This window comes from Vipera berus (assembly GCF_964194415.1).
Source record: "Vipera berus genome assembly, chromosome: 3".
Classification (NCBI taxonomy): Eukaryota; Metazoa; Chordata; class Lepidosauria; order Squamata; family Viperidae; genus Vipera; species Vipera berus.
In genome coordinates, this window is record NC_138204.1 from 49,128,591 (window position 1) to 49,143,745 (window position 15,155).

The 15,155-nt window shown below is 40.6% G+C and overlaps 2 protein-coding genes across 2 annotated transcripts in view; both read right to left on the reverse strand.

Moving 5' to 3' along the window:
• ZNF76 (zinc finger protein 76) overlaps positions 1–15,155 on the reverse strand; it is a 180,287-nt gene that overhangs the window by 43,256 nt on the left and 121,876 nt on the right. The gene's annotated exons all lie outside the window — the stretch shown is intronic.
• Positions 1–15,155, reverse strand: part of SCUBE3 (signal peptide, CUB domain and EGF like domain containing 3) — a gene marked incomplete at its 5' end in the record, with an annotated part of 128,951 nt that overhangs the window by 7,260 nt on the left and 106,536 nt on the right. Inside the window, 8 exons of the mRNA XM_081322543.1 lie at positions 1,052–1,219; positions 2,716–2,877; positions 4,327–4,530; positions 6,461–6,622; positions 7,449–7,565; positions 7,648–7,740; positions 9,514–9,630; positions 10,224–10,346. Coding sequence (XP_081178669.1) covers positions 1,052–1,219; positions 2,716–2,877; positions 4,327–4,530; positions 6,461–6,622; positions 7,449–7,565; positions 7,648–7,740; positions 9,514–9,630; positions 10,224–10,346 — 1,146 coding nt within the window. The remainder of the gene's footprint in view (positions 1–1,051; positions 1,220–2,715; positions 2,878–4,326; positions 4,531–6,460; positions 6,623–7,448; positions 7,566–7,647; positions 7,741–9,513; positions 9,631–10,223; positions 10,347–15,155) is intronic.

Genomic DNA, 15,155 nt, shown 5'->3' on the forward strand with positions numbered 1-15,155 from the left:
AGATGGCATAGGGGATAGGAGATATCCACAATGTGATGGCTCCTATAACATTTTGCCCACATACCTTAGAAATGGAGGACTTTTCAATAGTCCCTTGGTCAAAGATGGGACCAAACAGGTTGTTTTAATTCTAACAAGGATTGTCCAGTATATGCCAGTGCTGCTCCACCAAGGTCTTTAAATAAGAACCACCACTTTAAATTAAGCCAAGAAACCTACTAGTAACCAATGCAGTTAATCCATTTTATACTAGCTTCTTTTACCAGGTCTTCTCCAAAAGTACTATGTAAAGTGCATTGCAACAGTTCAGGGCATTCTGCTCCAGATAGGAGTATAAGTGGAACACCATGGCCTTCTTGTTCAAGATTTCCACCTGCTATTTGGGCAGGATTCACAATTCCATGAAGATCAGGGGAAAAACACAACCTTGTCTAGAATAACTATCGAGTTTGCCAAGAAGTGTACTGACCATTAGCAACTCCATATTGGTAAGATTTAATTTGACTTGTTTTGCTCCACCAGAACCTCACAGCCTCCAACATCAGTTTAAGGCTTTCATGCCATCACTGGCTCAACCCAGAATGGCAATGTATAATTTAATATCATCAGCCTACCAGTGACACCTCATGCCAAATTTATGGATGACATCTCCCTGTGGTGTCATTTACTAAACAATATGGAGACGAGCCCTGAGATTTCACATTGGAGTTTCCAAGGACTTGAACATATCTACCTTCAAGATCACTGACTGAAAGTAGACAGACAGGCAGACAGACAGTCAAATACAGCTGAATTCCAAAATGGCTTCTTCAAAAAAGTGTCCACAACCACCTCTTTAAAAGCAGGTCCAAAACCTCCTCCCTCAAGAAGCATTGATAACCTCCTGTAAACAATCACTCATGTGTTATCTAGACACATGAGGAGGGGCATGGATTCACCATGCAGAAAGGTGTAGAGATCTAAGGAGATAACCTTGGAGAAGGAATCTAGAAGCAATACCAAGTGAAAAAGAAACATGTTAGACTAAAATCTGATACTGCCACAGGCATACCTTTAGTATCACAATCCTGGAAGGAAAAAGCTCCATCATGCTTGGTGGTCAACCCTCCACCACAATGGAAACATAACGCTCGGCCAGCTTCAGGCTGATAGGAGCCACGCACGCACAATTGACAGGGTTTAAAGCCATTTACAGAATATTGTCCAGGAGGGCACTGACCTATGAGCATTCAGGAGAAAAAAAAACATTAATTGCACTAAATGAAGTACATTCTCTCCAGATATGGCTTGCAATGTGATGAATTAGCTGTATGCAAGAGGCATTATAATACATGAAACCATAAAGAGGACTATGGAAACCATCCAGGATCCAAGAAATTACCTATGGAAATACTATGTCTCAGCGCTGGATCAGGGTAATGGCACTGTAAGGAGACAAGCCATTATCAGAGCTTTTTATTCAAATCCTGGATGTGATTTGGACAAAATCGTTATTAAGCTGATAACAGTTATTTGGCTGCCTCAGCTTCACAAGGGCTTTTGTTGATTGCTTTGTTGTCAATGCATTCATTATTTGAAAAGAATGATGAGAAACTGAAACAGCAGAAACATAAAAGGGAAAATGCTTGACTCATACAACACATCTTGCCTCTCTGTTATTCTTCTAGGGGCATTTAGTGGCAACAATTATTTTTCTCTCCACTTTCAGAGAATCAGGACACCATGTGGAAAACTATGAATAGCTATAGGCTCTTGTGAATTAAGTATTTCATAGCGGTACCAACTGCAGGGCAAGACACTTTGCTGGGGGGAAAAATGCATGATTTAACAGTTATCTTTGAGAGTACTTCTTCTGAGGTTACACCGAGATATCATGAAAGCTTGCAACACCAATATGATGACTAATTGCAGTAGCTGTTATTCTAAGCTTTTGGGACACATTTCTTAAATAACATTGTTTTTAATTTTTGTAACTTGTATTGTTTTTAAAAAACTTTGTGAACCACCCTGAGTCCTACGGGAGAAGGGCGGTATATAAGTCTAATAAAATAAAATAAAAAATAAATAAATAAAGGTTTAAGGTTGTTATTAGTGTGGAAGGAATCCTTATAATACTTTTTCTGAGCATCTTGATTATTATTATTAGTAGTGTATGGTGGAGACCACAATGCTATTGCGGAGTAGTTGTTTGGTTGCCAATTTACCAGCTCTGTTCTAGGACATGCTCGTGCACTTCCCAAAGTGTGCCACAGGAGGATGAGTTGGCTTTGCACCAGAGACAAAGACAAGTGGCTCTTCCTGCAGCAGCATCCTTGGCCCTCTCCCTTTCCTGGAATCACCTCGCAAAAGGGTGACACAACTTGGAAGGTTCAGAGCTGGCAGGAATCTATCTGTACAGACCTCGAGCTTGTCTCCCCACCAAAGTGGTACCTATCTATCTACTCGCACAGAACATGCTTTAGAACGGTTAGCTGGACAGAAGCTGAGGCGAGTGACAGGAGCATACCCTGCCATAGAGTGCTAAGATATGGAATTGCTGGAGCAGCATCATTAAGCCACTGAGCCACCACACCTCTTAGGATCTTGATAATGCCAATCTTTTTTGAAATACAAATAACCCTTCTTCCTGGCACTTCTGTTATACAAATTCTCCCATGTATTAGGATCTTGAACTTCAGTTCTAATCTTAGGGACTCCTGTAGCTCATGTCTGTACCTGCGCAAGCGCTTATATTTGTTGCTCCAGTAGGCCCAAAAGCATCACTCCCAGGGCAAAGGTCACAGGAGAGCTGGCCTTCTTTCTCCTGATAGGTCCCTGGAGGGCAAAGGACACACTGCTCCATCTGGCCATGGTAGTATGTTCCTGGAAGGCAGCTAACTAAGAGAAAGGCAAATGTATTAGTGATATAGGTAAAAAGACAATATTCAAGTTAACACTTCTCTATTTTGAAAGGAAGGTACTTTATCCTCCCCAGTGCCTAGTGCACCCTAATAAAGCTTAAGCTTTTAAAAGAATGAGCATACCGTATTTTCCGGCGTATAAGACGACCCGGCGTATAAGACGACCCCCTACTTTTAAGAAGATTTTCAAGGTTTTGTCTTATACGCCGGAAAATACTTACATGCCCTGCCCGTCGCAGAGGAGGCGAAGGCCCGACTGGCCCCGCCGGCCCTCCCGCTGCTCCCGCGCTTCTGCCGGCCCCTGAGGCGCAGCGTTTCCCAGGCGGCAGGCAGCGCCGGAGGGCAGCCACCACCCCGCCACAGCCAGCGCCCCTCCTGCTTCCCCCCCCAGGCCTTGAACTTCTCCCATTGGGCGCAGGGCGGGGCAGCTCCGCCCGCAGCCTCTTTTTTAGAACTCGTGCGCTTCCCTCTCACCGTCGGCCGAGGCGCGCTCGGCCCGGGCTCCCGGTCCCTCTTCCCGGCCAGCTTCCCGCCCTGCCCCTCATGGAGCTGGACTGGGCGTGCATTGGAGTTGCAGCGCATTGGAGTAAGCACCAGCAGAGGCTGCTCTTTGGTCACCCGCCGGGAAACTTGCCAAACCGGGAGAGCGACTGCCGCGCCCACGCCCCTCCTGGGACGCCGCGCCTGCCTGCCTCTTAAAGTGCCCACCCTGCATCCCTCTGGCCAAGGCAAAGGCGGCTGATGAGGACACCGACCTCGCTCCACGGGCGGCGGGAAGAGCTGCCACGTCTGGGGACTCCTCCTCCTCCTCCTCCTTCCCCCCTCCCGCCGCCCTCTCGCCTCACGAAACGGCCTCTTAGTCCGGCGCGCAGCTCCGATCCCGGCCACCAGGCTGGCTCGTCTCCGACAGCACCGCCCGGCAGAAGCGCATCCCCACGGGGGGGGAGAGCGGTGCTGGTGACAGGTGAGTCCGGCGGGCGCTAGGCCCTCCCCTCGGGCCAAGAGCCAACGGGCAGCACCGCCTTCACGTGGGGAGAGCCGCCCGACGCTCCCGCCCAGCCGTGTCCCGGAGCCACACCGGAGTTAGCTCAGTTGCGCGGGGCGGCCCGGCTTTGCAAGAACGGGGACGCTCGACTGATTTGTTTTTTTTCCGGCGTATAAGACAACCCGGCGTATAAGATGACCCCCCAACTTTTGAGAAGATTTTCAGGGGTTAAAAAGTCGTCTTATACGCCGGAAAATATGGTAATAACTCTAGCTCTTGTAGAAAAGAAATAGCGGTTGCCATAGATGTTAAAAGCTGAAAAAAGATATTTCAGCAGCAGTAGCACTAAAGGCTTGTAAGTAATGTGCAAGTGGCTCTTCAATTCTTTCCTTCCCTCATGCCCCACTGCCTTAGCTGTTTTCTTTTTTCTTTTTCCCTTACCACACTTGGATGCCAGCCTCTGCTGTCCTGGCCCACAACTCTCCTGTCTCTCAGGAGACAAGCTCAGCTTCCGGGCCACCTCATATTCCATTCCTGAGACACGAATGAGAAATCGCTCCTGGTTTATAGATTTCTTCAAGGCTTTGATAGCTAACTTCAGCTTCTTCTCAATCTTCTGCCGTACACAGTTCAGACTGCAGCTAGCTAAAGATAAATGAAGGAGATTAAGTCATCTTTTAGCACTGGAATGAGGAAAGTCATGTTGAAGATAATTTTGTATTCTTTCCTCATATCAGTTCATTCAATAGCAATCTCATGTCAGGGAAAGGGTTACAACAAAGCGATAGGTCAAATTTTGCATTCAATAGCAATAGCAATAGTATTTAATATTATTCCTTAGTACCGTGCTTACAGCCCTCTCTAAGCAGTTTACAGAGTCAGCATATTGCCCCCAACAATCTGGGTCCTCGTTTTATTGACCTCGGAAGGATAGAAGACTGAGTCAACCTTGAGCCAGTGAGAATCGGACTGCTGCAGTCAGAATTAGCCTGCAATACTGCTCAGCGGTGTTTGCTGTTGATTTCATTGTAGCAGTTTGAACTAAATAGAGGAAACAATTTACTGGTCTTTTTCTACATTTACATCTGATTATGCTCACTGGATGTCTCATAGTGGTTGTGGCTGGGCTGTCTGAAACTCAGAACCCACTCAAAATAGTCATTGTGGGGTTTGCCATTTTGTCACACTGTTCTTCTCGTTTTAAAAGTTGGAAAACATTTAAATCAAGAACATGCACAAGAGTGTTGTAAATTTGTTTAATTCAAAATTAAGGAACTTAATTTGTTATCAAACATAGTATGTTCTCTTGAAAGTCTGTAAAAGAACTTTACAATAAAAGTAATTCATAAAGCTATTGCATTCTTTTAATATTTAATTATAGCAGTTTTTCTCAATCTTGGCAGCTTGAAGATGCGAGCGCTTCTGGGAGATGAAGGCGCCAAGGTTGAAAAACTCTGAACAATAGTTTTCGGAGGCTTTGTAGATTGCTTTGGAAAGTTGTAATCAAATGGATATCCATTACCATATCTGGTGGCAATATTCATTTAATTATTCCTTTGATTTAATATTTTTTAGAAATTTACAATTATACAATAAGCTGTGATTAATTCCAGGCTAGGTATATTTTTTCTTTAATTTGGCTTGCAAAGGCTAAATGATATGAACTAATTGTATAGTTTACAAAAACAACGGAAAATTTAAGAAATATTTTTCTTAGACCAATAGATATTTAAAAATAAGGGAAATAACATTGGCTGGAAAATGAATATAGCAGCAAAGTTTTTTAAAAAAATATCTTCCATCAAACATTATTTTACTCTCATTTAGTTGCAAATATCAGTTAAGTAATTCTGAATTGATTAATTCCACCCACATATATGATTTTGGACCATAAGATTGAATATGAATGTTTAAAATTTTGTATTTTTCCAAATTACAAGTGTATGCATATATAAACACATAATTTCCTAAACTATGCAGTTCTTGTGTAGTTTATTTTTTTCCAGGCTGTTTTGACTTTTGAAATTTTGTTGATTACTGTTTTTGAAGAAAGAATGCATAACATATCAACATCATAATGCAATGCTGTAATATTAATATTAATATTTTGTTTAGTATTATTATTGTATTGACTATTATTTTTGTATATTGCTTAGCATTGCCTTGACTGAAGCAGTTTAGATACACACATACACACAAACACACAAACACACACACACACACACACAAACACACATTTTCCATGTTCTTTTATCAACATGATTAGCGATAGCGACTGCAAATAATTTTAGATTTGCTAAGAAGAGGTTGTTTTCTTCTTCAAAAATGAACTAATATTAATAATATAATAAAGTTCATTCTTGGTCATGAAATGCCACTCATTACAAGGGTTATAGTCTATGCTGAATTGTGATAAGATTCCTGCTTCTGGTCTGTCCCTGTTCACAACATATTCCTGCCCTTAAAAAAAAAAGAAAATAGTGATAAAGATGCACTATTATTGGATGATGATGATGCCAAGTGAATTTTCAACTCCCACATCCCATTTCCCAGTCTTTTCTGTCACTTACTCTACCTGTGATCTCTTCAGGTTTGATTTCAGCTTCAAACTCCAGGGTGATGCGAGTCACCTCTTTGTTGGGAGAGTTGCGAACCCGACGTCCTTTGCCTTTCTTTGATGAATCACACTTTAGGTTCACAAAAGACACTTGGCAATCTGAGCAAGGGGCTGATCCACCTAGTAGAACCAATGTCAGTATTCTTTAAGGAACATGTAATATTTTCAAAACCTTGACAGGCATATTCCTCTATAAACACTAAGTCCTTCCCCGATGAAAGGACTAAAGAGAGATATGAAGGCATTCTAGATAATGGACCCCAGAGCTCTAGCAAACATCTCTCAGTATTTGGCTGTGGTGAAGGAAATCCTCAAGAACCTTCTACTTAAATCATGCATTTGGAATTATATTCAGCAAGACCCTTTGCAAGAGAAATCTAGATTTCTCAAGCCCCAATCTCAATCTCACTCTCATTCTCCTTTTGCTTTTTAATTAGTGCTTTATGTAGTTAACTATAACACAGAAGGCATAGTCTCCTGGTCATAAAGCCCATAATGGGACAATGTTTTACAAAACTGTAGCCATAAATGCATATTGCTTTGTCAGAATTCAAATAATTTTGTCTGAATTAGAAATAAGTAGAGTACTGCTACTTTTTTTAATCACTTCTTTTTGTTCCTCTCACAAATGGAAACAAATACTGTGATAGCCAATTCTAACAAGTTAAAAGTATAGAATAAGCCACAAGTGGAAAACTTCAGTTTAGACATAATAAACAGACAATAAATAAATAGCAAGAGCTCCTTCTATGATTTATTTTCTTATAAGGGCTGGAGGATCCATGTATTAATGTATTGCTTTCCTGATTAACTAAGAATTTTGGCTTAGAGGGGCAAGAAAACATCATCTATCTGAAAAACTGGTTCTTGGTTTCACAAAATGTAAGGTTGGAAATAATTCCCATTGAAGATTCTGCCAAGACATACAGAGGAGAGAGTACCTCACCTAGTCCACCATTCCTGCCAGTATCATCCTGCTTGCCTTTCATGTGTGGATGGAGGTAGCACTTAGCATCTTTAATTTTAAAAGAAGCCTTTTGTTTGATTGGAGCAGCAACAGCCTCTAAAAGAAAAGGCAGATGCTAAGTTTGTGGAGTCAAATGTATTAAGAGAGGAGCTCTGAGAGCTCAAGACTCCAAGCTTACCAATGCAGGGATGGCTACCATTGCTGGATCTTGGTGGAGGCGCCTGTTGCAGAATTGGGGTCCCACAGCTCACAGTGTAGCTGTTGTCAGATTCTGCAAAGAAGAAGACTTTAGAGGCATGGAGGTCTAGGGCCAGATACCTCTAAACACTTGTCGCATGGATCTATACTTGCAAGCTCAGTCCAGCCTAGCCCAAACCCCATATGTTTTGAAATATCATCGCAAGCCTGATCTTGCCCACTGATGATTGTAGCCCAGTTTGATCCAGGATTCATAACTATATTATTTCCATTATTAAACAATACTCCAAAGAGCCTGGTGTCATAGGTAAAGGTAAAGGTTCCCCCGCACATGCGTGCTAGTCGTTTCCGACTCTAGGGGCCGGTGCTCATCTCCGTTTCAAAGCCGAAGAGCCAGCGCTTGTCTGAGGACATCTCCGTGGTCATGTGGCCGGCATGACTAGACGCCAAAGGCGCACGGAACGCTGTTACCTTCCCACCGCAGTGGTCCCTATTTTTCTACTTGCATTTTTACGTGCTTTCGAACTGCTAGGTTAGCAGAAGCTGGGACGAGTAACAGGCGCTCACTCTGTTACGCGGCACTCGGGATTCGACCCGCCAAACTGCCGACCTTCTGATCGACAAGCTCAGCGTCCTAACCCACTGAGCCACCGCGTCCCTCCTGGTGTCATAAAAATACATAAAAGAAGTATACAGTAGCTTGTGCCAGAGTGGGGTTAAAACCTGAACAGGTTCCCAGGGCTTATAGCCTTAGGGTCAGGGGTATTCATGAGTCAGATCACTATGCCTACCAACCAAGAGAAGGATGGATGTGAGCTAAATACACAGAAAGCAGATTTCATGCTTTTCTGCACAACACTTCACAGAATTTCAGGGACTGCACTGTCAGTTAATACTTGCAGATTGAAAATAGTGATAGGACATTGAAAATATATTTTTTTAAAAAATCCCATTTATATCCTGCCCTTCTCCGAAGACTCAGGGCGGCTTACAATTTAAAGCACAAACCAATGTGCTTAGCAATAGCCTTCATTCTATGTATATGCCTGCTTATTAGAGCTTTCGGGGGGGGCCCCAAGCGGCATTATTACAAAGTCAGCTTATTGCCCCCAACAATCTGGGTCCTCATTTTACCTACCTCGGAAGGATGGAAGGCTGAGTCAACCTTGAGCCTGGTGGGATGTGAACCTGCACTAATTGCAGGCAGCTGGTGTTACTTAAGGAGGCATTAGCCCACTGCTCCACCAAGGCTCTTTTTGGGGTTTTTTTTTTTGGGAAACAGACTGATAGGCCTGTATGATCTTCTCTTATCTAGGGCATAGAAAACTGGCAGTCAGCTCATCCTAAGTACCAGGTGAACACTGCATAAGCACAGCATTGCTGCGCATACTGTGGGAATCTGAAAATGGTGGACATCTCCCAGTCTCAGCCATTTTCATTGCCAGTGGTAGCAATGAATCGGATTGCCATTTTATACTCTGTCAACTACTGAAGGATGACAAATACTGACATTGGCACTACCTATAGATTACATTCAATGCTAACACATGGAATACAAGACCAACTACTTGTATCTGCTATAAACCAAATATCAGTTGAAAACCTCAAAAAACTATTGCAAAAACTATTAAGCCCACAAAACTAAGGTATGGGACAGACTGTTTTAACTGCAGTAAAAAATGAAAACAAAGAAGACATGGGCTTATATGCATCAACAATTAATTAAAAAGTGGTACATGTATGACAAAGGAGTCCTAATTGTGCAAAACGGTGCTCTACAAACATCTTGCAGCAAAGCTATCACATGACAGTGATTTGTGTGTGGGGTGTGAATCTGAGTACTTACCTGGCAGAAAGCGAGCCTTGGAGGCACAGGTGAGGGAGCAGCTTTCCTTCTTGCCATTCTTGTTGCACGTAAGTATGGCTCGTGGAGATACTGTGCCAGCCAAACAAATCTCCAGCTCTGAAGAACAAGCATCAATTGATAGCACTATGCAGATGAGAGTGCAATTCACAGAGGAGCAGCCAGACTCTGCCACTGGGATGGCTACAGTGCAGAGCCACACCTGAATCTCCAGCAGAAACAAATAAGCATCAGTGCACTATTGCTATCTCCACTTGCCTCTGCCATGGGTTATGGCAACAAGTCCTGTTCATGTTGAGCTCTGGCTCATTCAGCTCATGGCTGATATAGTAACCTCTACAGGAATGCATTGCTGGGCTTGAACCACAAATTGTAGAAACTTTAGAAATTAGAATTTCCCAACACAAAGGTCTTTTTTTTATCTTTCATTTTTATCTTTCATTTAAAGTTTTGTTGCAATAGGCTTGGAAAAAGAAAAAGACTAAAAAGGTCCAAATAATTAACAAAAGAAATAGGACTTTTGAGCAAACAAAAATCCCTGATGGGTGGTATCTAAATTGGCAATGTTTACAACAATCTTCCTCTTAGGCTAGCTAGGGTAATTTTCAACCCAGTTAAAAACCTATCTTGTTGAAATGCATTTTCCCACTAGAGGGCGGTATGATTTCAAGCCATTTCTATATAGTACTCACCTATGCAATCTTTTCTATTCCAGTGAAGTTTGCAACCGGCAGGGCAAGTACATTCGTAGCTACCTGGGGTATTTACACATCCAAACTTGCAACCTCCTTGATTGACACTACATTCATTAACATCTGTAGGAAGACCAAGAAGTATGATTAGTAAACTATTTGGAATCCATAAAAAAACCTTTCTAACTGGAATAATCATTATGACACCTAGGTCTAATCCAGGAGCTATAACTAAGGCTAATAAGTGGAACAAAGAGAATTAATGAGATTGAGAGAACGAAAAACGGGTGAAACAACACCAACTACAATCAAGGATGGATAGAAGACTGAGTCAACCTTGAGCCAGTCAGAATCGAACTGCTGCAGTCAGCAGAATTAGCCTGCAATACTGCTCAGCGGTGTTTGCTGTTGATTTCATTGTAGCAGTTTGAAATAAATAGTGGAAACAATTTACTGGTCTTTTTCTACATTTACATCTGATTATGCTCACTGGATGTCTCATAGTGGTTGTGGTGGGCTGTCTGAAACTCAGAACCCACTCAAAATAGTCATTGTGGGGTTTGCCATTTTGTCACACTGTTCTTCTCATTTTAAAAGTTGGAAAACATTTAAAGCTCATTAATATCTCACAAATCAAGAACATGCACAAGAGTGTTGTGCTGTCGGAGCGCCAGCCCTATGGAACCATCTCCCCCTTGAGCTTCGGATGACCCCGGATCTCCGGTCCTTTCACCGCGGCCTCAAAACACTCCTTTTCCATCAGGCTGACCTGGACTGACAGGGATTTTAATTATGTTTTTAATTTTTAACTTAATTTTAATTTTAATTTATTCTACTGGGGCTATTAATTTAATTTCTTTTTAACTTTTGTATTATTGTATTTTATTGTTGTTAGCTGCCCTGAGTCCTTTGGGAGATAGGGCGGCATATAAGTCCCAATAATAAATAATAAATAAATAAATAATAAATAAATTTGTTTAATTCAAAATTAAGGAACTTAATTTGTTATCAAACATAGTATGTTCTCCTGAAAGTCTGTAAAAGAACTTTACAAGAAAAGTAATTCATAAAGCTATTGCATTCTTTTAATATTTAATTATAGCAGTTTTTCTCAACCTTGGCAGCTTGAAGATGCGAGCACTTCTGGGAGATGAAGGCGCCAAGGTTGAAAAACTCTGAACAATAGTTTTCAGAGGCTTTGTAGATTGCTTTGGAAAGTTGTAATCAAATGGATATGCATTACCACATCTGGTGGCAATATTCATTTAATTATTCCTTTGATTTAATATTTTTTAGAAATTTACAATTATACAATAAGCTGTGATTAATTCTAGGCTAGGTATATTTTTTTCTTTTTTTTTTTCTTTTCTTTTTTATTGAAAAGTTTTAAAAATACAGTTTTCCTTTAAGAAACCCCCTTCCCCCTCCCTCCTCCCCTCCCTACCTCCCCCCTTCCCCCCCCCTCCCCCCCTCCCTCCTCCCCCCCCACCTCCCCCCAACCCCCCTCCCCCCCCCGGACTTCCCAGAGCTAAATACAAGGTATATATATATAAAAAAGCAATCATAAACAACCATATACTAACAACTATAAATTCATTTTTTTCTTTAATTTGGCTTGCAGTGGCTAAATGATATGAACTTTATAAAAACAGGACACTGTATAAAAGCAGCAAGCAAAATAAGATTCTATTCCAAGATACCCACAAGATTGATAAGGAATTGAAAACAGGACAGGAAGCTAAGAAGAGAAATGGGGAAAACTACAGCTATAAGTTTTGCTACCACAAATTGTTACAAGGAAATTGTTACAAGGACAATCCTTTGGCTATCTGCCATAGTATGTGGTTTTGATGAGCTTACAGGTATTCTACAGTAATCTATAGTTATAGGGATTTATTATACTGTATGGTTGTTGCATTTAGTACTAATCTGGGCACATTTGGCCCTCTACCAAACATATGAATGTATTGTACAACACTTCCTCTGCCTTCCTATGGGGCTATACATGTTTGTATTCTGTGTTTTTATGCAGCACCTTTCCCCTCTCCATTCCGATGACCTCCAGAATCATGCCCAATACAACTGGAGGACGTTAGGTTAGGGAAGGCCAATGGACAGATTATGTTTAACAATTAAAATATTGCCCATATTTCCATGCTTCTCTTTCATCATCCTTCTCCTCCTCCATGAAACCTGAAAGTGAAAATAATATATAATATAATATAAAAAAAACCTTCTCACTTCTTCTTAGCCTTTAAATGACTAGAGAATCAAATATAGGCTGAAAATCATCCTTCATCTTAATCGCAAAATTACTCTGGAGGCAACAAAATACGGGGAAATGAGAATTGCCTTGAAGCATCTTGAGATCATTTCAAGAACCTATTATTCAAGACCATCCACAGTAGTCCTTTGGGCAGATAGCAGGAATCTGTATGTCCCTCTCATCTCCCAGACATATGTTTGGATTAAATGGAATGAAAGTGGTTTTAAATTGGTCTCATTGCTCTAAAGCGTGATTTATGTGTTCACCCTAATATTACCTAATCCTTTCTACTTTTTGCCTTGCAACACAAAACCACAGGATTAATCTGGCAGAGAAACATTTTTAAAGTATGTTTTAATTTGGTAGGCCAAACTAGAGCTTTGTGGAAAACTTTGTTCAGAGGTCTATTGCCTTCCGTTCGTATGGAAATAAATAGAAGAAAGTAGATGAAAGAAAAGGAGATTTTCATCCAGGGTACCTTTCCCAACTGTAAGACCCCCAGAAATACTGGGCAACATATCGTGTCATTAAAATATCAGAATGTAATATTTTCAGAGGTTGTAGAAGTTAATCCAGGGGCTTTAGGAAAATGAGCTCACTGTTGGGTATTTCTGCACCTCCTCATGCAATTTTGTCCACATAGAAACATCTGAAGGAACATCTGATGAACTCCTCAACATCTGGCAAGTCTACAATTTATTCCTATTCCTACTATTCCTATTACCCTTTTAGCCTACAGCAGGCATATTTTCCGTACAATCCTCCCGACTCAAGCAAGCTGTACAACACACTCCCTTTTCTTTACATTTTACATCCCCAATTCTATACCACAATTACTGGTTCAGAAGTCCTATCTTTTTTTAGCAGCTTAGTACCCTAAACCTGAGGAAGAGACAAGCATATTTTAAAGGCAATTCAGGGTTCCTTTGACATGTTTTTGAGAAGTATCAACTAACTGATAACTCAGACATTTTCCTATTAATCAATGTTGTGGTTAGCATTTTTTTTAAAAATGTAGATTTCATCCTGGGCAAATATATGAACTTCAACCACATGCCGGTTGGGGAACTATGGGAGTTGAATTCCAAACATCTTAAAGTAGTCAAGGTTTAGGAACCATGTTGTAGATAATTACTTTAACCTATGCCATCCCTTGTTTTGCCAAGAAAAAGAATTGGCAAGCAGTGATGAGTTAGCCACTTTAAATGTCACTCCTGACATGAAATGGAATGAAGAAAAATAGAGAAAAATAGAGAATATAGAATGGCATGGGATCTGAAGTTCAAAAAGACAACTGCATTTAGCCAGCCTGCCAATGCTATCCTTTTTTTCAGCATTCCTACTACTTTATGGCACATAATTTCACAACCGTGGAAATCAGTGCTAAAGGTCTGACATGGAAAAATACACACCAACACAACGACAGCAGAAGAAAGGGGAGAAAAAAAAGGCATAAAGGACCATTTTGTTCTGAAAGCTTCACATACAAATATTTCAGTTTTCCTTCCAAGCTTTGCCAGAGCATATTCCCACAAAATGTGGCATATTCAGGTCATGGCTTTGCTCCCAGCTCTTTGGAATAGGGTAAGTGCTGACTCATATGTCATTGTCAAGGCATTTTTCAGCTTGGCTCCATTCCATCTTACTGTTTTATGTAACTCACTTCTCTTACTCCAAATGAGTCCTAAATTCAGAATACCACCTTCTCCTTGCTAATTAGTAAAGAGGTTATTTAACATTTCACAAGCTTGCTGAAGGTTGTGAAGGTTTAATAGATACTAGCTAGATCCAACCAATATGCTGTAATATTTTGGCTTAATATCTGGCTTAGCAATAGGTATGCAGTATGAATGCAGCCAGTTATGGTTTACACTGTATAAATAAATCATAGCTCCACAAGAGCTATGATTTTCCTGTAGCTTCAGCTATAGGAAAAATAGCCAATAATTTCTAAATGCTTTCTTCTGAATTTAGAATCAGAGAGGAAAGTTTTAACTTGAGTAGATGACAATCTTCCATTAACAGTAGAAAAGGAGAAACATGCTTCTTTAAAAATGCCTCAAAGTAGGCCAAAAAATTATTTAGTTTAGTTAATTGTTATAATCTAGAAAACTCTTAGTAAGCTCTGAAGCAAGACATGCATTTTCTTAACTTTCAGATCTATAGTTACCATATCTTATGCTAATAAGCAGGCATATACATAGAATGAAGGCTACTGCTAAGCTTGTAAGCCGCCCTGAGTCTTCGGAGAAGGGCGGGATATAAATGGAATTAATAAATAAATAATAATTAATTCATTATAGGTCTTTAAACATACCCATTTAGTTGCTCGAAGGGGGGGCACTGAGTCCGTACTCAGTGATAATAACTTCATCATCTTAGTTTGCCTAATTTATTTAAAATTATTTAAAATAATCTAAGCTGATGATAAAGTCAGTAATGCCTTCTCTTCCAGACTTACCATTACCATTGTCCGTCCCAATTCTGCAAATAACTGATAAAGAATAAACTATACAAAATGAGAATAGGGTTTTACATGTTATTAAGTTATATACTTGAGTTTTGGTGCATACATAACTTTACAAACCTCAAAATACTCAGTTGTGTACAAAGTTTAGGCTTCACGAACACACAATAAGTTTCAATGAAGCTCTAAATGAACGAAA